Source organism: Neomonachus schauinslandi, chromosome 7 (genome assembly GCF_002201575.2).
Source record: "Neomonachus schauinslandi chromosome 7, ASM220157v2, whole genome shotgun sequence".
NCBI classification, from domain to species: Eukaryota; Metazoa; Chordata; class Mammalia; order Carnivora; family Phocidae; genus Neomonachus; species Neomonachus schauinslandi.
Genome location: NC_058409.1, coordinates 26,890,356 through 26,912,276, shown reverse-complemented (window position 1 = coordinate 26,912,276; position 21,921 = coordinate 26,890,356). Strand labels below are relative to the sequence as shown.

Genomic DNA, 21,921 nt, shown 5'->3' with positions numbered 1-21,921 from the left:
CGGAAGAAATGTTGGATCCCTTTTCTCCTCCACATCCCAACGTTGTTCTTGCAAGTTCACAAACTGTCAGTGGAAGATTTTCAGAAGTTGGGCAGTTCTCACTTTGTTCCCCATTCTGATAGAACCGGTTTGGTTTTCAGAACCTTGAAACCTTCCTTTTTGAAAAACATCAATACATTTATATATATATAGATAGATATATCTCAAGTTTCTAAATACAAAGAAATATATGCATTGTAGTTTCACAAACAAGCCTCAACTGCATTCCTTCAAAATAAGGTGCCAGGCAGGGGAAGCTGGCTGAATGTGCTTGTCCTAAAAAAGCATACATATCCTTAAAAAAAAAGCCAGGGCGCCTGGGTGGCTCAGTTGGTTAAGCGACTGCCTTCGGCTCGGGTCATGATCCTGGAGTCCCGGGATCGAGTCCCGCATCGGGCTCCCTGCTCGGCAGGGAGTCTGCTGCTCCCTCTGACCCTCCTCCCTCTCATGCTCTCTGTCTCTCTCTCATTGTCTCTCTCGCAAATAAATAAAATCTTTAAAAAAAAAAAAAAAAGCCAAAGGCAGGTTTAGGTGCTTGGGTTCTGCAAACACACCCTCCCCAGGTAGGAGAGGGGCTGTTTCCAGCTCCTTGAGGAATAAACAGCTTCTAAAGGCCAAGAAAGACCTCTTGCCTTCTCTAGGCCCCAAACTCCTCTATGGGCCAATTATCATCATCATCATCATCATCATCACCAAAACTATCACTTGCAGAGTGACTAAAACGTGCAGGGCCCTCCCTGAGACACATGACAGACTTTATTCTATCGAATCCTCAAACTTTCTGGAGAAGAGGAATGCTTACCCCCATTTGTCCGACGTGGAACCTGAAACTCAAGGACTCTAAAGAACGACAGAGCCAGCAAATGGCAAAGCTGGAAGGAAGCCAAAGCTGAAGGACTCCAGTCCAAGTTCTTCCTGCCTCAACCTCCCATGCCTCTGCCCCTCTCCAAACCCGGTACCCCGCTGATAAGAAGATGGACAGACCTGTAGCTTAGCCAGTGATGCCGAGGTGGGAGCTTTCCTCCTCCTCTCCGAGAGGCTTCCTGTTGACGCACCCACACAGGCTGTTCCCAAACAAATGCTCTCTGACCTCTCTCCCCAGACAAAGCAGTACTCCGGACTCTCTTTATAACTCCAGTCAGCCAACCAACTGTATGCAAAAACCCTGCTCAAGGATCCTGGGATCCAACAATGGCAACGGTTCAGCCATTCTGGAGAGTAGTTTGACAGAATATTATTATCAAAAATGTTCATTTCTGACACTCTACAAAATATCTGACCGGTACCCCTTAAATGGATGGCACACTCAAACGGGGCAACTCAAGATGATTTAATAAAGGAAGGTCACTGATGTGCTGGGGCCTGCACTACCAGCCCATGAGAGCCAATGGCGACATTTTCAGAATGTTTATGAGCCAGTTCCTACATTGTTGGTAAGCCTGGAACCAGCCATGGTGGGAGAGTTTACACTACAGAAAGCAGAAAATGTTACAAATCAGGGTTTGGTTTGGTTTGGTTTTTCAGAGAGAGAGAGTCATTAAACATTGACCAGCACACCCTTGGAAGAATCTGTAAAAATGTGGGCAAAGTTAAGGGAACTCAAGTCGGATAATGCAGTCCCCTGAGGTTAGCAACAGTGGGGAGCTGTGAGCAGCCAAGCCCTGAAGGGGCAAGGAATGGTACCAAACCCAAACTGTAGCTGAAAGGGAGGGCAAGGGGACAGAACCTTTGAGAGAGGCGATCCCATAAGGCAGGAGATAAGGGAAAAAATACTCCAATCTCAGCCCCTTCCCACCAACCACCTCTGGCCTGCTGTCGATGGAGCCCACCTGAAAGAAGAGGGTGTGGGAGCCTCCCCCTCCCCCACAAAGCCCAGAATGATTATCTTCCAGAGCACCATGCAGAGGAATGAAAGGTAGAACGTGGACCTGGGGCACCCTATATCCAGAACAAGATGCCACCAATTATTAAAACACACACACACACACACACACTCTTTCTCTCTCTGCACAGGTACATATATGTATTTCCAGAAGAGCCCCCAAGTAACTGGTAACAGGGGTTACCTCCAGGGAAGGATGCTGGCAACTGGGTCAGCAGTGGGAGACTCTTTTCATTAGACTCTCTTCCATACTGTTGGACTTTTATTTCTGTGCATATAGTACTTTTTCAAAAAGCGAGGTTTTTCTTTTTAACAGCAGTGCTTTTCTTTCTCTCTTTACACATTTGGGATGCCTAGCAAGTGCAGAGCTCATTTGGTGGGACAGTAACTGGCCACCACAGGGCATGATTTCAGGGAGCACCATTTGCTGAGGAGAGACGGACACCTCCTGGGAAAAGGCCATGCAGCAACCCATGGGGAAAGCACGGATGGCCCTGTGATACAAGGTAGGATCCGCGCCGGGGAAAACGTGGACTTGGAAGCTGGGCTCTGCCCCAGATCGGCTCTGGGAACTGGGCAAGCCCTCTGAGCTTCCGTTCCCTGGCCCGTGGTGGAAGGAAACGGCCCCTAAGGTGGCGGGGCAGGAGGGGCTGGTGTGGGTGCCAAGGAGAGGGGATTTCCTTCAAGGCAGAGATTTTGTGATCCCCGTCAAGGGACTGGAGTGGGGGTGGGGGCTGCTTCTGAACACTTTTTCTCTTTCCAAGTCCTTTGCACACACCTCTCAGGCCTGGAGTCTGGAAAAGGCTTCCCGGAGCGAGCAGATGCCTCTGAGAGGCGCGAGCCGGGCTCCCCCTTGTGGCTGCTCACGCAGCTCCCTGGACGTGGCACGGGGGTCCCCGGGGGAGGGCAAGGGCTGGGAAACGCTCCAAAGAAAGACTTCGCCCACAAGTTCACGGCCACCTTTGCCTCCTGCTCCCTCTCACCCTTTCAACACGGTGCCTTCGGAGGAAAATTCGCCCCTGTGGAGGCTAGCCCAGGTCCCACCTGGGACGAGGGCTGCGTGTCACCTCCTAAAAGCCCCTCCGAGGGCCTTCTCGCACTGCTCCATCGAGACCTTCGACAGGACAAAGTGCCAAAACAGAATGCTGTGGCATCTCTGTTCTACATTTAATAAGTGAATGCTTTGAACCTCTGGTAAACGCGACATGAAATTTTGTCACAGGACCCCTAAGATTGTGGCAGACTTTTAAAACTATGAACGTGGAGGCACCTGGGTGGCTCAGTCCTTAAGCGTCTGCCTTCAGCTCAGGTCCCGGGATCGAGGCCCACATCAGGCTCCCTGCTCAGCCAGGAGCCTGCTTCTCCCTCTCCCTGTATCCCTCCACCCTGCTCGTGCAATACTGCAGTGAGTACCTTCTGCAAAAAAATCACCCCAAATGTGTAAAGAGAGAAAGAAAAGCATTGCTGTTAAAAAAAACAAAAACAAAAATAAAAAGCCCTTGCTTTTTGAAAAGGTACTATATGCACAGAAATAAAAGTCCAACAGTATGGAAGACAGTCTAATGAAAAGAGCTGTGAATTCGTAGTATAATATGGTATGATCTGGAAACAGAGGCAAATTCAAAGTTGTAGGCTACCTACTTTCTCTCCAGCCTGTCATTTTTAATTATAAACTCACTGGAGATAATGTTCAAAGTTAAACGGCAGCCCCTCTCTGTATGACAGGAGGGGCCAAATGACTCTCCTGCCCCTGCCCCCTCAGGCCCCTTGCCCCTACAGGTGCCCCCTAGGTCCCCTTTAGGGAGCACTTGCTAAGTAAGAGCTTGCACACGTACAGAGCCCCCATTCGTTCCCATGAGATGTTCAGAAAGCACATCCGGGTAGCCAAGGGGAGGGCTGGCCTAAAGGACCCGGGCTCCACACCTGCACTGAGGAACCAGGGATGCTTCTGGTAAAGTTGGAGCTTTCTGGAAAGGGCCTCATTCATCGGCTTCTTGGTGACCCAGGACAAGGGACTGAGGCCTGAAAGGGGAAAGGCCTCAACCTAGACCCAGATCTGTCCCCAACTTCCTCTCAAATGTCCTTTCAAGGAGCCACACTGTCCCTGATTGAGGCTCAGAGAAAGATCATCATTACTGTGACAGAAAGGTGGAGGGAGGCCATGCCCACACTGGACCCCATTCCCTGGGAAATGTCATGAGCTTCCCCACGTGTTTAGCATCATGGTGCTAGGAGACGAATTCTAGAAGGCCTCGGCAGGTCCCCTGCCGAGGCCTCGGCAGGTCCAACCCTCATATTTCACAAACAGGTAAACTGAGGTCACAAAGGGAACACAGCCTAGTTATGAGGCCTTGGCAGGGGAACAATACCCTAGTATCCTAGGAGGCTCCCCCCACCACACGCTGCATAACAATAGGAGGCTGAGTCCCCAGTGACCAAGGCCCTGGCACCAGCCACAGGGCCATGTGTCTTAGCTGCTGTGGTGAAGAGAGCCAGGCCCAGGATGCAAGCAAGGGGCCACAGGGCAGGCCAGGAAGATCAGAGGCTTTGCCAGAGGAATTGTGGCCTGTAAACTGGAAGCAACAACCACCTCTTTACGACCAGGGTAGAGAGAAAGTAGTCCTTAGAATCATTTTAATGGAAACTAAGAAAAAGAAGCAGAAGTCATGTGTTTCTATGTTGGAGGAACATTTGCTTACCACGCAAGCTTTGAGTCTCCATGTAAGCACTCCTTCCTCCCTGAAGCCTTCCTAGTTCTGTCAGGCAGGCTTGAGTGACTCCCTAACTGGGGGTCACCAAGAGCTCCCTGCTCTCCTCCTCGATGATGAGCCCCCAAGGGTGAAACCCAAGGCCAAGCCTTCTCTGGGACACTCCCGGGAATAAGCACAGTATTGAAACCTAGCAGGTGCTCAGTAAATATTTGACACCAACTAAATGAATAGCTACCTGGACTCATCCCTAATTACAATAAAGTATAAAAAGCTTATGAATGCAACTTGGTAAATCTTGATATCAAGGAATCAGAAAATATGGAAGAACAAAGCATAACAAGAATCCTTTGAGAAACAAGTGGGTAATCCTCCCATAAAAGTTCTCAGGTTCTAGAACTCTGGACCAGGTATGACCGACCCCCAAGGTTTATCAGCTCTAGACCCAAGGCAGCAAAGGCCCAGGGAGGAGAAGCAGGGTCAGGCTGCAGTGAGATCAGAATTCCATTTGATTTTTTGCTTATCTATAACTTCCCTTTTTCAAAACCACTAACTTGAATATGGAATAATATACTTAATTTGAAAACTAAAAAATAATCTAAAGATACATTGTAAGATAGAGGGTCTCCCTGCCATTCTTGTCTCCACACACTCACTCAGGCAACCACTGTGTTAACAGTTTTCCATGCATGCTTCAGAGGTTTTTTAGGCTTAGCCAAGCAAGATGAATATTTATTTTATATTCCCTCTTTATACACACACACACTACGGCAGAGTATATACTCTGTTAGTCTCTGCTCTTGTTTTGTTCTCTTTTTAAGTTTTTTTTTTTAAAGATTTTATTTATTTATCTCAGAGAGAATGGGAGACAAAAAAGCACGAGAGGGAACAGGGCAGAGGGAGAAGCAGACCCCCCGCCGAGCAGGGAGCCCGATGCGGGACTCGATCCCGGGACTCCAGGACCATGACCTGAGCCGAAGGCAGTTGCTTAACCAACTGAGCCACCCAGGCGCCCCTTTTAAGATTTTATTTATTTGCACAAGCAGGGGGAGTGGCAGGCAGAGCGGGAAGCAGATTCCCCGCTGAGCAAGGAGCCCAATGCTGGACTCGATCCCAGGACCTTGGGATCATGACCTGAGCTAAAATCAAGAGTCAGATGCTTAACTGACTGAGCCACCTAGGCATCCCTATTTTTCTCTCTTAATATACCTTGGATACTTTTCTACATGGGTAAAGGTCTTTTATTATTTTCTTACAGCTACACAGTATTCTTCTATATGGATGCAACATACTTTATTAACCGCTCCTCCTCTCTCAGGGATCACTTTCACCTTTTGTATTTCAAACAATACTGCAGTGAGCAGCTTCTGCAAAAATATGTGCTTGCTCAGGTTTGCCACTTTGCCAGAGCCTCTCCATGTTCCTCAAGCTAACCCAGATCCTGCACTTTTGGCACGTCCCACACCCGTTTATTTTCTGAGATCCACTGGTGCCCAGGAGGAGGGACCAAAGCAGCTCAACCTCCCAACCTGGCCCTCTCCGTGCCAGAGGCAGAGCTGGGCCTCCAGGTTCTCCTGCACACCCTTACCCACTCCACTCCGTCCAGGGCAGGCCTGCACCCAGGGGATGACTAACACTTCATGGGTGATGATGGAGCCATGGGTCCTCTCGAGTCGTACATCCGTCACCCTCTTCCACCAACAGGTGGCGCTGCTTTCCGCCTTTAGACAGTTAATCTGCTCCACAGGAAGCACGACTCCTGCAAGAGTAATAAATAAACTCTTCACTCTGGGAATAAATGATGGCTTTTCAGCCGTATGATTATCCACACACCTCTCTACATGATCCTCCAACAGCCTAAGGCCATGACTACAATTTTCTCTGGTTTCTCCCTTCTCGGTCCCTTCCCATGTTGCGGGTACAGACAGTTTGCCTCATTCCCCTGGACGCTGGGAGACAGAAGCACCCAGTAGTTATGAACTTGGGCTCTTGAATCAGACTTTTGTTCAAAATCCGATTCCACCACGTGCCTTGTTGCGTGGCCTCTGGCAACTGGCTTCACCTGTCTGAGCTTCCACCACCTCCTCTACAGGACTGGAGGACAGCACTACACACCTCACTGAGCAGGCGGGAGGATTTAATCAGGTGTCACGCAAGCAGCGTGCTAGGCACACGGCAGGTGTTACACTGACCTGCTCTGCCTGCCCAAATTTCGCACCTCGCTTGGGAAGTCTTTCTCAACATACACTGGTCTTCCATCAGGTCGTCATACACTGCAAGCTTGTTCCTGCCCCAAAGTTCGCACTTGCTAGGGCCTCTGCCTGCAATGCTCTCCCTCTTGATCCCCCCATGGCTGGCTCCTTCTCATCCTTTAAGTCTCAGCTTCTGAGTCATCTCAGAGATCGTCCTTGTCACCTCAGCTAGAGTAGGGATCTCCTGTTTTGCCTCCCCCAGTGGCACCCTGCTTATTTAGCACCTGTTACCACCTGCTATCTTAGGTGTGCACTCATTTTTGTGACTGTGCTCTCTTCTCCTGTTGGAATGCATTCCAGGAGGGCAGCTTCATTTTCCTCGGGTTTCCCAGCACTGCACACAATGACCCCTGCACCCGGGAGGTATCCCATAACTGACTGGTGGATGACTGGCTGAGTGGATGAGAGCACGTAGGCAGGGCTGTGTTTGAACTCCGTCCACTGGCCACTTTGCACACCCGTGTTCCGATTCGCAGGCACACGACCAGCTCTTTGGGGGCAGGAATGGCGTCTCCTCCCACGTGCAGCCCTCAATGGACGGAGCCAGGACCTGGGGGGAGGGGAGCAACTGAGAGGGCTGCTGAGGGCTTGTTGGTGGGAGGGGCCCCTGACATTCCCACTCTAAACACACCATCACATGTGGATTCCTGGAAGTGACAGAGATGCACCCTGGCCCCTACCACTCCAAATGGCCTTCCTTAGAACCAGTCCCAGCTGTCTTCCTGCTGATGGTCACCCACCCAGGTGTGCCTTGCCCCCAGCAACTGCTCAGCCCCTACTCTGCACTGAGGGGCCCCTCCTCTTTCCTGCAACTCATGAGTGTTCCAGGGATGTCCATTCTCCATTTTGGACGGGAAAGCCTGTCCCCATCCATTCCCACACTGCTTAGAGAAGCATGCCCTCACAACTCTTTCATAAAGAGAAGAGACATCTCCTACTCCAGCAGGTACAGCAGTCCCCTCTGGGCACAAACAGTTCGATTCAGGGAGCCCCATGGATTCAAGCAAGACAGAAAATCATCCTAGGGGAGGCAAGCCCAAGTAAGAAATGTGTTATGTCCAGCCAAGTCAGAAAATGTCCCCATGCCTAGAGAGACACCCATCTTGGACATACTCCCCTCAGAAGCACCCAGCTGCACCCTCTGTAAAACTGGAATCACACACGTGACTCACTCTCTCTTCTGCCCAGATTTTCCTGGAGCTGGGGAGATGGAGACACAACAGCAAGGCACACACACTTCACCATTTAAAATAGATCCAAATCCAGGTCCACATTCAACCACACAACATACTGGGCACCTCTTGAGCAGCAAACACTGTTCTGGTCGTGGGGGAGACAGCAGTTGCTGCCCCACATGGAACTTTCGGTTTAGTCAGAGGCACAGACAAGGCAGAGCAAGCAAATAAGCATGCAGACTACCCACACACTTACGGGCTGGTGAGTCAACGCTGTGATGCAGTGACCGCTGGGCTTTGTGGAGGGTGGCTTTGGCCAGCCTCATCAGGAGGTCCTCCTCTGAGAAGAGGCCAGCATGGGGAGAGCGCTCCAGGAGAACAAGCTCAAAGCCCTGAAGAGCATCTAAAGGCACTAAATGGAGACCAGTGTTGCTGGAACCCAGAAGGCACAGGGCAGAGGAACTGGCCCTCTCCATGAGGTTGAGATAACCCACAAGACACCCCCAAGTTGGCAGGTGGCAGAGAGCATCGAGCCTTGTTAACTAGAGTTAAAAGATGGGGTATTCTATACTGAGGGCCATGGGAAACCTCTGAAGGGTTTTAGGCAGGGAAGTTAAATGATCTTCTCTACTCAGGAGAAGTTGACTTAACATCCTGGCCATGAATGAATGAGCAAATGAATGAATTGAATGAACAACTACAGAACCAATGAACGTGAGTCACTTAGAGTCTCTCAGTGCTAAGATCATGCTGAGTTCTTCAGGGACATGGGGACAAGAAGCCTAGGACAGCCCACAAACTCTAGAACCATGAACTCCACACCAAACACAGCACAGACCGTATCCCTTGGTCACTCAAGAGGCTGCTGGCTTCAGCTTATCCGCGTGGTTCACCTCTCTGGCCCCTCTGAAGCTCTGCCCATCAGGCAGACAGGGAGACCAGAGAAGAAAGGGAAACATTTAATGTCACACAGCCAGGTGACCCCACAAGACCTTAGATGAGGGCAGCACTGGAGCCTGGAGGTTTCCCCCTGGACTGCAAGCCCCTGGGGACATCTAACACCCCTCCATCTCCTACCACATCATTCCTTTTTGAGATTCAGAGATTGAGAGAAGAAGGATTTTCTCAAGGTAGCAGAGGGAACCCAGACCTCTCGATTCCCACCAAGAAAACAAGGACAGAAGCTGACTTCAAAGCCAACAATGTCTCCTGTACGCCATGGTCACAGCCCTTCTCCACAAGAGAAACCAACCAACAGACAAGAACAGACCTTCTCCCTCACCCGCACCTGCGACAGCTGCCCTCCCCCACAAAGTTAGGGCTGTGGTTTCCATCCCATGTCCCAGCCCCTGGGTGGAGCTGGCCCCGGAGTGAGTGTTCACATAAAGTGAGAAAGGGAGATGACGAGCGGTCAATGTCATGGGCACTGAAGCCAGATAGCCCTGGGCTCCAACTCTGGTTCTATGGCCTGCCAGCCCCATGACCTTGGTCATGTATCAAAACCTCCTTGGGCCTCAGTCTCCTCATATTTGAACAGCAGATTAAAATGCACAGGCTTGCAACTTTAATAAAATTATGCATATTGAGGGTGAAGCTCAACGTCCCTCTGAAAAAAATTGTTCAGAAACAGTATTTATATCAATGTGAATGTTGATGATGGTGGTGGAGTCAAGCAGTACAGAGGACTTTTACCGAGCATCTGGACCCTGGGCGTTCCCAGGTTTCATGCTAACCAGGGGTATCTGGAACATATTTGTTAAAGCAGGAAAGAAGACAGGGATGCTTTAGAAAGATTTCTGCAGAGCCCGCAAATGAGCAGAAAGTCTAGTCCGGCTGGCTTCCCAGCATCCCACCCCCACCGCATCCCAGACTCCAGGAGAGCCACCTCCCAGCCCCCACTCTGGGATACACCCCTCGGTGGTAACAGGTGTCCAGGTGTTGCGGTGAGCAGCTTGTGGCCAGGGCTTTGAGAGCTGGTGTTGTCACCACAGTAGCTCCCCTCTCCTCTCTCCTTCGGTGTCCAGAGAGGAGGCTGGGGACATCTGTGGGAGCAGAAAGAGTATCATGTGGCCTGGGCTTTGGCAGAGCTTGGCTACGACTTACCTGTGGCCATGGGTATGATTGGCGGTAAAGGCGTGACCAGGGTTTCGATTTGCCCTTGCCTGACCCCCACAGCCAGCAGGGGTAATTAGGGACCTCTCCTCGGATTATGGTCCTCCGTTTCCCACCCCATCCCATTCTAACTCCTAAAGTTACACCACCACGGAATGAGCGAACAGATTTCCACCCAGCAAGCCTCTGGCAGCCAGGCGCTGAGCACCCAGCAGAGCGTGGGGCTGCGGTGCCAACTTGTGAGCCAACTCTCAGGTTACAGAGGTGGGGTGATCCCAGAGAAGAGATGCAACCCAACTAACTCCCTGCTCTACAGGTGAGCGAGGGCCGGGTGTGGGCACACACGTGTACATGCATGTCAACCACACACAGGCAGACACACATGTATGAACGCGCAGTGCCCACACACAAAACCCTTCTCTCCGCAAATACCCTTTGAGCACCAGGTATGCGAGGCCGGGCACTTTGCCTGAGGTCACAAAGAGGGTATGGCAGAAAAGAAAGGCCTCACCTATAGGCAGATGTGACCACGTCATCTTTGCTTCTCCTGCTCCCTTTCTAGGGCAGACTCCACCCCACAGACCCTTCTCTCGCCCCACCCCCACATTGTTATTGCTATTACTAGGGTCATATTGGGCCTAGTGGTGCTTCTCTATTGCATCCAGTAAACAAGGGCCATTAGATCAATGCATTCCAGGGCAGTCTGCTTTACTTAGATTGATAATGAGTAGTATATTTCGGTGCCCAGACTTTGTGGGCACCCACAAGGCCTGAGCTGCAGGTGCAAAGTGAAGCTGCCTCCCTTCCTGCGAAGAGCAATCACTACCTTCTCCTTCAGCACACACACACACACACACAGCGGGAACTGATTTTCACACTTTTCCTGCTTATCTTTCTCACTCTGGTTTGTGTCTTCCCCACCTGCCCCAGGCTCTTGATGCTTATCGCCTGGTGCCTGCTTCTCTTTTACTATTTCTACTTCAGAAATACTGAAGCGTCCACCCTGGCTACAATTAACATCAGCTGGGGCACTCAGCACAGCAAAATCTAGGCATTATTACGTGAGCATTTCATCCAGAATGGCCCCTTCCCTGTCCTCATCACACAGCACAGAAAAAAGGAATGAGAGACACAGTGACCGCCCTACTTGGAATATCCAGGTCCTCTGCATCTTTTTTCCAACACACGCTGCCAATCTGTCATTAGATACTAGGGCACCGCACCCAGTCATAAGCCCCCTGGGGTCAGGAGGCACTGGGCTCTTGGGGACCGAGTCCTCCTGGCTGTCAGAAGGCAGTCCTTCTGAGAAGTCGGAGTGGGCTGTGTCTTCCCTCCCACTGCCCCCACCCCCACTTCAGATGCAAAGTGCACATATGGCTCATCTCCATCTTTGGGGGAGGTTCCGTCTAAAGGCCTCCCAAAGATTCAGATTGTATGACAAATCACGTTCTAGACTATCGTGGCGAGAAAGGGCCGGGGCATTTGCATCATTACCCCCAGACAACAGCTTCATTAGGCTGAAAGAGAGGTTTGCAGCCGCGTGAGCTCTGCCACTGACCTGGGCCTCTCACTTCCCCCATTGTCTGTGGGCTCCAAGGCTCTCACTCCAAACCATATGGTCCATTTGGGCATCTCACACTGCCTTCCAGGAAAAGCAGGCATGTTGGGAAGCACTTGGAGCAAGCCAGAGGCCTGCCCGAAAGATCACAGGTGCAATCCTGCCCCAAAGTGAGATCAGTCTGTGCCAGGACAGAGAAACTGCTAGAGATCAGAGGGGCCTGAACTCTGAAAAGCAGGGTGTAGGCCTGAGAGGGAAGGAGAAAAGCACCTTAGCAAGAAGGCAAAGGAGAGAAGAACCACTTGACATTTATCCCTCACATAGAAGGCAGCCTGCTGTCCCAGACCTATGAGAGCATGTCTGGCAGAATCTTGGTGTGGAGAGCACTGGGGTAGCAGTGCTCATGCTGGGTCTACCCTTTCTTCCCCACGGCCCCTACTCAGTCCCCCAAGTATGTGGAGACCCCACAAGGGTCCCAGACTCCAGGCATTTCTCCCACAAATATGATAAGCAGACCCACAATCTGGCAGGCCACTCCCCTTCTCCGGTCCCCAGGAACCTAAAAACCTGAAAACCAGCCATCCATTTGAAGAAGACACCCTGGGTTCTGGCTTAAAGAAGGCTGGGAGACAGCTGGGTGGATGAGCTGTCCCAACCCTATTCCTTCAAAATCCCATCTTTTTGAAAATCCTCTTTGCTCCAAGCCTTTGCAAGATTCCAAACAGATGGAATGAACCCTGGGAGCCAGCACAGCCACATGGGCCTGGTTCCCAGAGGGAAGGGGAAGCCCAGCACCCCTGCCCAGAGAAAGGGGGGCTGTCCCCTTGGACAAACCAGCGTGCCCTCCCTGTCATCAAGAAATGGGCCAACATGGGCCTCACCTAATGGTCCTTTAAGAGTAGAGGAAGAAAACAAACTCTGTGGCACAGCACTCCACTCCGCCAACAGGGCGGATTAGGGTCAGGATTAACATTTTAAACTCAAGCCGACTTTCTGACTCAAAGATCTTCGATCGCTAATCGTATTACTATCCCTGGGATTACTGCTTTACTGGCTGCAGAAGAGATTCTAAAAATCAAATTGCTTAAAGTTGCCTCCTGTTTTCTCTTGGCTCTTTGGGAGGTGGCGGGGGGGCGGGGGGGGATGTAGGCTGTAGCTTGTTAAGGAGACGACTTCTCAAGTCGAATCTCACTTAGTATTTCTCTCCTGCCCCGCGCCAGGCGGCGGTAAGAAGACGGGCGACACGGTTCCTTTATTCCCACCCACGCCTGCTCCTAATTCCTGGTAATTTATCCCATATTAAAACTTCTTTAAGTAAGAATGGACAAGCATCAGCACCTGCTATGCAAATGCGGTCAAATCCAGCCCGGGCCGCGGGGCGTGCGCGCCCGCCCGACCGCGAGCGGCCATTCAGCGCTCCCAAGGCGCCCGGCGCGCCCTTCATATGGAAACCGGCCGAGGGCCTGACAGATTGCGCGGGGCGCTCGCTCGGGCGGCGGGGGCGGGGGCCGCGGGGCAGGGCGCGCGCCGGCCTCGGACACGCCCCCCGGCGGTGGGCGGCGGTGGGCCCGCTCCCGTGGGTGTTCCGCCCCCGAACTTCTTCTTCTCCGGGAAGCGCCCCCACGCGCGCGGCCACCCGGTGCCCGAGCTCCCCCAACGGCACCCTGGCCTGCGGGGCTCGGGGGTCCCGGTCCCGCCGTCCCGCTGTCCCGCAGGCTGGCCCCGGGCTGCCCCACCGGGCGCGGGCGGGGGAGCCAGCCCCTCGAGCAGCAGGCCCGGGCCCGGCGCGCCGCGGCGGGCCCGCGGGATAACAAGGATTAGTTGGGGGGGCACCTTTGAAGCCCAGTCCCTCCTCACGTGGCTGGAGGCCGCGGCGCAGTCTCCTCTCGTGCGGCCCTAATCCCCGCACGCGGCCCGCCCCGCCGCGCTCTGGCCCTGGCCCTCTCGCCCTCCTCGGCCGCGCGGCTCGGGCAAGACCCCCTTTAACCGGCCCGGGAGCCTGTATTGGTGGCTCCGTGAAAGGAGCGGCGGCGGCGAGGGAGGGGGCGCGCGGGAGCGGCCGGCGGCCCAAAGACGTGCAAAGTGATAAATACATTGTTTCGCGGCCGCCAGCTCGCTCGGTCCCGGGGGAGGGAGGGGGGGGCATAGAAAATGAGGCACTTTCTTCCCCCTTTAACGCAAGGGGAGTACCAATAATTCATGTATGTTATAATTCTTCATTGCCCCTAGGTAGTCTGGGAAAACTGGAAGAAAAGAAAATGCCAGAAAGTTACGGTAAAACTTAAGATGCGGCCGAAGTCGCTTTCTTTGCCCCTGCTGCGAGTGTTTGAATAAGAAGAATGCTCCCGGACTGTAACAAGCAAAAAGAATGAAGAAGACAAAAGATTTCCAGAAAAAGGTTTAGCTAGAAGACAAGGCAAGTGAAACTGAAAGGAGAAAAAAAAAAAGCTTTTACAATGGAACAATAAGTGTACTAATCGCTTTGATATATTATACAAGCCCAAAGACCCAAAACATTGTGTAATTATTTATAAATGACTTCTCCACTCCTGTGTATAATGCAGAGGAAAGAATAAAACTGCAGGCTACTCTCTAAACTATTTCTAAATAGACCTGGTTCAAAAGAAGGCAGAAGTGTTTGAAATAAAATAATTAATGGTGGATTTTATGGTTGTCTCATTAAAACATTTTAATTACTACAAACAAAATGCATTTGTGTTCCAACCCAACATGAATTTATGTAGCTGCAGCGTTAAGGAAGAGAAAAGCAAAAGAAAAGCACTTCAGCTATTTCTCTATTCTCTCTTTCAGAATTCTCTCCATAAAACGATAGTCAAATTCCATTAGGATAAATTTCACTGTGGCTTCTTTTGTACACAAAGGAGAAAACACCCTGGCACAGTTTTCCCACACTTGACCCACAAGCATCTTGGAGGGAAGGGGGCTGTTTTTAATCTCCACTGATGATGTTCTTAAGGACTCAAACACATGAAACAGACAAAAATGAACTCTGGCTTTAGCAATATCCCATGGCAGGTGTGGCCTGGATTTGGGGAGATGAATCTAGTGACAGCAACAGCGGGGGTCTCTGTTTTGTTTTGTTTCTAAATCTGAGCCCAGAAGATTTTAAGAAATCTACGAAGCCAAAACTCAGAGGCTTTGAAGGAGGTTCTGGATTGATTCTAGCCTCAAGCAGCTGATGTGAATATGACTCCAGGCCTCACTGCTGAGAGGGGTGGGGGATGAGCACCTTCTGCCTGTTCCCTCTTCATTTCAGGGTCTGCACCCCGTGAGCCCTCCCTGCACAAGTGTGCACACCCCCTTCACATCCCCCCGCTCACTGTACTTTGGGCACAAAAAGGACATTGTTTTACCCAAGACTGGCCCAAACCACAAACGCACTTCAAAACTTGGGTGAGCCCAAGCACACATTGTCCCCGCCACTAGGCTGGAGAACTCCAATCAAATTTGAAATTTTCTTGTGGAAAGAATTTATTTGGCTGCAGAACTGACCAATGTGTTTTTGGAAGACATTTCTTACACAGCACTAGAATAAAGTTGATTTGCACCAGGACTTCCCCTGGAGGCCAACATTCATCCCACAAGTAGGCAGATTGTACACAACCAAACACATCAGTATACAATGCCACAGAATATTCAAGCAGACCTCTCTGAGGTGGGAAATGCATACAGCCAGCACTGTATTTAGCAGGGCAGGGGCCGAGGGGGCCTCCACGGATTTCTGGAAACCATGGATAATTTGCCATTTTCCTTGCTCTGTCACTGAAAGACCCCTCTGTTTCCCCTCTCCTGCCTGGTCTCCCCCCTCCCTTTTACCCCCCCTCTTCCACAACTGTCATGGGTCATCAGTAAAGAAAACAGGGAATTGTTTCTCCTTTCCACTCCCCAACCCTATCCTGCTTCTCTTAGATGGAAACGCATATCTGCGGGTGTATTTAACAGACTGAAAGGAATACTGTGTGCCTCTCGGTCCAACATCCTCCTTCATCACTTCCTTTGGAGTAACTGCACCTTTTTCTTCCTTTTTTCTAAAAAAAAAAAAGATTATAATGTTTTCTTTCTAAAATGCCACCCACCAAACCAATGCCATCCCTCCCCACAGGTAGCTCCAGAAAGAACACGATGATGGTAGTCAGAACAGTGTGGAAAGGGTGGCCCTCGTACAGCTTTGCTTTGTGCCAAAAAACATGCCTTAAAAACTCAGTGCACTGCACTGCCCTGTGCCCAAGACCTGGATGGTTGAGTGGCTGGGTAAGGCGCCAAAACCCTTCACCTCCCTTAACCTAAATGGCATCTGAGAGTTCACGTATACTGTAAAAACAAAAGAACATTGCCTGTAACAGAATCCAGATCTACATGTAGATGCCACAGCACTCTTGAAATTAATATTCTGTGTAAAAATTGGTGTGGATGGGGAATGTTAAATCTCAGCTAAAACAGTTTGGGAGAAAAGTATGAAATGTGATGATGTCCTTCCTCCCCACCACCCCCCACCCCCGGCCCTGGCCCACCCAACACATCCAGATTATCATGCCAGCACGTGGAATTGCAGGACCCTAACCCCCTCAGCCTCATTCCCACAGGAACATCTCTAAAAGCTAGTTTGTTCAACCTCAGGCTTACATGTTTCTGATCATCAAAAGGGAGGATGGCGAGGAAGCCATCTGGCTCAGCTTCATGTCCACAAAAGGGCTCAAAGGCTATGGGTACCAACTCCAAATGAAGTCACACGCATGGTCCCTGAGTCACTGACAAGGCCAGAGGAAGAAGATATGCACCCACAAATTTAAATCTGCTTCCATCCCTGCATTTCCATGCCTATACACAAGAGGATTTGATGGTCTTTTAGAAAGTGTCTGGGGTGCCTGGCTGGCTAAGTCACTGGAGCATGGAACTCTTGATCTCAGGGTTGTGAGTTTCAGCCCCATGGTGGGTGTAGAGATTTCTTAAAAAATAAAATGTTTTAAAAGTTCTGAAATTATCTTATGAGCGGCACAGACAGCTTTGCATTTGTATATGCCAACCACATTCATTTACTGCAGGTAAACATTTACAATTTGCCACTATTTTCTCCTATTTTGGCCTTTCTTTCCTTAAAAAAACAAAAACAAAAACACCGAGAATCTCAGAAGGCCCTGGAAACATTAAACGCCTTGCTCAACCCTGAGAGCTTCTCCTCCCATCTCTCCAAAATGCCGGTTCCTTCACCAGGTGTTGACATTGCAAAGGTCCTCTCAGTAAGGGACTGGAATCACCTTCCTGTTGGTTCCACAGTGGTCTTGAATGAGTCAGACCTCCCGAGCTGCCTGGAAGAGGCATGCCTTTTTCAGCCCCTGCACCCCTTCCAGGGATCCTCCCCTCCCCTCACGCTCCCCAGTTGTCACCCAGGCAAGCAACACCACAGAAGCCCCAGTCTTGGCATCACTTGGAGCACCTCTGAGCGGTCATAGAAGCATGTCTGATCTGCCTCACAGGCTTAGGTAAGCACAGGATAGGAGGGCGGATACTAAAGCAAGGCATTTATTCCAATATGAGGACCAAACAGGGGCTCTAAGTATCAATCGCCACTACAGCATGTGGTCCATATTTCCAGATTCTGATGAGGGCATCTGGGATAGGGTCCCCCATCATCCCTACCGCCCCAGGTGACCACAGTGTGAGAAACTCTGGTTTCATCCAGTCCCTTGGAACATCTGCCCCACCCACCTACCTCTGCTGCCAGCCGACTGACAGCTGGATGGTTCACACATCAGGCAGCCAGAAGACCTGGTGCAGCCCTCGCCACCTCAGCGTCTGCTGTGACTGGATTGATTGCATCCTAGTGTGCTCTGGGAATGAGGGCTTCCACAGATGTGCTCTGTACTAGCCTCCAAGGGATTTGGGCGGGCGAGAGAAACTTCTCAGACTTCTTCTTTGGAAGGGAGAGCTCTGAGCCTCAAAGGGAACACATGGGAGCCTAAGCTAACATCTTATTCTCATTCTCCCAGGGCTTAGCTCCATCCTCAGTGGGTCACCTGCTGGAGACACCCCCCCCCCCGCCATCGCCCGCCAAGCCTCAGATGCACTTATGAAAAGCAAAGTGGGCAGACACTAATGTCCATCGAGGAGCTGACCCATGCACTGCCCAAGAGCCAGGGGCAGGCTGGGCAAGGCTCAGATGCCTGCCCAGTCAGGTCACTAAGGCTCGGGCAGAGGAGTGGGGCTCACTCGGGAGAGAGCACAGAGCCACTGTTAGCTCATAAAGTGCCTTTGGGCACATTTGAAAACCACACCTCTCTGGGAAGATGCCATCCCACATCACGGTGCATGGCTCGGCATGTGGTAGAGAGGTTAGAATTTAGTCCCCACTTGCACTGGATGCTCTTGTGCAGTGAACCACTGGAACCACTGTGATAGCTCTGCTCAGAGAAAGCAACAGGAAAAGGAGACAAAGAGGAAGAAGAAAGACTGCCATGGCTATTTGAGGCCCATCACAACTGTCTCCTACCCTCTTCCCACTGGGACCCCATAGAAGCCCCATCCAGACTGGCCCCTACATTGTTGCCACAGTCATCCTCATACCTCCCCCACTTCTATCTAAATTGTCTGTTCATATCCCATCCATCCTTCAATGCCTTCTCAAGACCCCCTCTGCCAGGAAGCCTTCCCTGACCACCCCACTTCCCTTGGGAGGTACACAATGCTCTTCAGGTCTGTTCCCTAAGTGGGCCCTCAGTACTTCTCATAGCCAGTGGCAGGTGGCCCTTCTGTGGCCAGGTCTCCCCTGTTGGCCACATCTCCCCTGGCCACGTCTCCCCCGCTCCATGACTACAGGTCTGCCTGACTCTACACAGAGCATCTGGCACAGGGCAGCATGCAAGAAGCACTCACTGTGTACTTATCAACAGTGATGGAAAAACCTGGAATGGGGGCTGAAAGGACTCCCGACTCTGGCCCTAGTTTGACCACCAGCGATCCCTGGGGTAACCTGGAGAAAAGACCCCTCCATCTCCCACCTCAGTTTCCTAGATATGAGGTGCAGTGCACGGATGGATAATCTCTAAGAGTTCTGCCAGCAGTGAACCCTAGGCTAATGAGGCTCAGAGCCCATGACCCCCATCAGCCAGGTTTTCATCCTGGCTGGCACAGTGCTTGGTCCAGAATAGGCAAGCAATACAGTATATGGGTTGCCTCAGTCTCCATGCTTTGGCAACGGAACATTTGACTTGGTGTTTTATTTAGCAAACCTCAGATATCAAACCTAGCCAACTCAAGCAAAAGAACCCTGCTAAGAAAAGTCCTGTGGGGTTTCTTGCACAGTCAATGAGAAGATAGAGAACCAGGCTTGGAATATAGAGGGCTTGGGGGATGGGCAGCAGAACCACAGCTGAAGGCAGGCCCATGAAAGAGCTAGGGCAGGATACCCACTGGCTCCTGGCCACACCTTCCACCACTGGCCACTGGCCCATCCAGGTTGTTGCCACAACACATGTATACTCTGACCTGTCACCAGCTCAGAGCCTAAGTTCCAAGTGGGGCATGCAATTGACCCCATTTAAGCCACATGGCCATACCCCAATTGCCAGGAACAGAGAGGGAGGTGCTCATGCATTCAAATTCCTTCACAGGAAGGCCCTTCAGGTGCAAGGCAGCCAAGAAATGACAAATGGCCACTCCAGTGACCCTGTTCCCCTGAAGAGACAGATTTTCTTTCAGGAATTTAGAAAAGACGCTGTAGTAGGTTGAATAGTGGCTCCCCAAAAGATATATCCACCCAGAAACTCAGAATGTGAACTTATTTGCAACAAGGTTCTTTGCAGCTGGCATTAAGGGAAGGATTTCAAGACAAAATCATCCTGGACTAGGGTGGGCCCTAAATCCAATGACAAAGGTCCTTATAAGCAACAGAAGACACAGAAACACAGAGGAGGCAGCAGAGACTGAAGTGGTGCAACTACAAGTCAAGAAAGGCCGAGGATTACCAGAAGCCACCAGAAGCTAGGAGAGGCACAGAACACACTCTCCCTCAGAGCCTCCAAAAAGAGCCAACGCTGCTGAAGCCTTGATTTCAGACTTCCAGCCTCCTAAAGAACAAATGTCTACTGTTTGAAGGTCCTAGCTCATGGTGGTGATTTAGTACCACAGTCTCAGGAATATAATACAGGGGTCCAGCAATGTCAAATCAAAGGCTGGTGGGAGTGCATCGGAGCCGCAGAGAAGCGGAGTGAGGATGCCTCAGCTCCAGCAGGCTCACACAAAGGCCCGCACCTTTGTGCTCCTTGAAATGCCTAGTATCACCCAACGATTTCCCTTTCTGGCTTAACCAGATTAAATCCACTTTTGGTGACTTGTAACAAACCTAAACCCCTCCAAATGAGCATGTATAGCCTTCTCTCCAGGTTGGGAGTACATGTAAGGCACCGCAGAGGGAAAGGCAGGGCTGGGTAGAGTACATGAAGCCGGAAAACCAGCACTGGACAGCAAGCCAAGGCAGGCTCTGCCTCCAGACAACAGCCCTGTAAAAAGGGGACAGTGTCCCAGGCAGAGACAGCTCTGAGGACAGCAGGGACCAAACTGAGGCCATCACCCAGATATCACGGGAAGCTGTTCATTTTGTTTTTAACCTCCCCACCCCCATAATCTGGTGCTGTTCCTTAGTGACTATTTCCCCCTACCTACAAAGTTGGGGGTGCCTGGGCTCTACTGCTCCAAAGTGAGCACTGGTGACCAGAGAAAAGTCACTGTTGACAGACATAGTGAAAACCTTCTGCTATAACAGGTGCGTTTATGTCGCTAAGGGAGAGAACGGAATGGTGGGGGGGAGGGGCAGCGGCTCCGCGGAGTGCTTGCTACCCTCTCTCAAGAGAGGCAGAGTAAAAGGGGGGCAGGGGGCTCTCTGAGGGGAGGGGAGTCTCATGCTTTTGTTACTTTAAAAGTCATTGGAAAGTGTTGGGGTAGGAAAGCTGGGGGACTAGAGTGGTGTTAGGGGTGTTTGGCCAAAATTGCACTCAACTTGAAAAACCATCTGTTCCTTTACTTTCCAAACTGCTCTTCCACTCTCTCCCACCCCTGGCCCCTAGGTGAGGGTCGGCAGAGATATTCCCCTATTTCTTCACCAACCTGGAAGAAGCAGGAGCACTTAACTTATCTCTGCCCTCTGCTCTATGACCCTCACCGGGCCACTCTCCGTCTTTGAATAGGGTCTTCCCTCGGTTCTGAGGACGCTGCCTCTGCCAACCATTCATCCGGCGCTTCGTTACAAAAGCTCCCTTCCAAGTGTCCCTCGAACATCATTTCACATCATCCTCAACGGGAGAGACTTCTGCCCCATTTTACAGGTGGGGAAAGCGAAGTCAAATCTCTTGGCCAAAGCCACGCGGCCCGTCAGCAGCGGGAGAACGGAAGCGAACCCAGGCTTCCAGCCGGCTGCAGGTTTCCGCAACTTGCTGCGCAGCTCACACTTGCCCGCCCGCGCCCCGCCTCCCCATCCCACCCCAGCGAGGGGCGCCGGGCCCGCCCCCGGAGGAGCGTGCCTCGGCCGCTAATCGCCGGGCGCCCCCGCCTCCGCTTCACCGCCTGGAGACGCCCCGGCCGGCTTAGCCCGGAGACGGCTCCCGGGGCCGCGGGACGCCGCCGATTGGCCCGCGGTAATTACGGGCACGCTCCGGGAGGGGGGAGGGGCCGGGGCGGCCCCCCGCGAGCATAAATTATGCAAATACCCGGGCGCCGCACGGGGCTGACCTGCCGCCTCGCTCCATTCACGGGGGCTGCCGCGGGGGCGGAGGTGGCAAGGGAGGGGGGCGCCCATTGTTGGGGCGGGTACTTAAGGGGTCCTGAGGCCGGTCGTGTGCCACACTCGGTACTCACACGAGCTGATCTGTTCGCCGGCGAGATCACTCGGGAGACCGGCCGGGAGCGTGGCCCCTGCAGACGAGGCGAGGAGGTGCAGCCAAACTCCAGGTGCGCCCCCGCGCCTTTCCAGGCCTTCGCGCCCGCAGCGGCCACAGGGTAGGCCCAGGTCGTTTGGAACGTAAGTGCGTCCCGGCGACCCTGCCCTCAGCGCGGGCTCCCGTCCTCCAGGAGCCCTCTTACCTGCCCGTCGGTCCTGCGCCACGCAACGATGCCAGCCCCTCTGGAGACCTGCCTCTCGGACCTGGACTGCGCTAGCAGCAGCAGCAGCAGCAGCAGCAGCAGC

At 52.0% G+C, this 21,921-nt stretch overlaps 1 protein-coding gene across 1 annotated transcript in view; it reads left to right on the top strand.

The window, feature by feature from the left end:
- Positions 1-21,846: 21,846 nt before the first annotated feature.
- Positions 21,847-21,921, top strand: part of NEUROG1 (neurogenin 1) — a 790-nt gene continuing 715 nt past the window's right edge. Inside the window, exon 1 of the mRNA XM_044917075.1 lies at positions 21,847-21,890. Coding sequence (XP_044773010.1) covers positions 21,847-21,890 — 44 coding nt within the window. The remainder of the gene's footprint in view (positions 21,891-21,921) is intronic.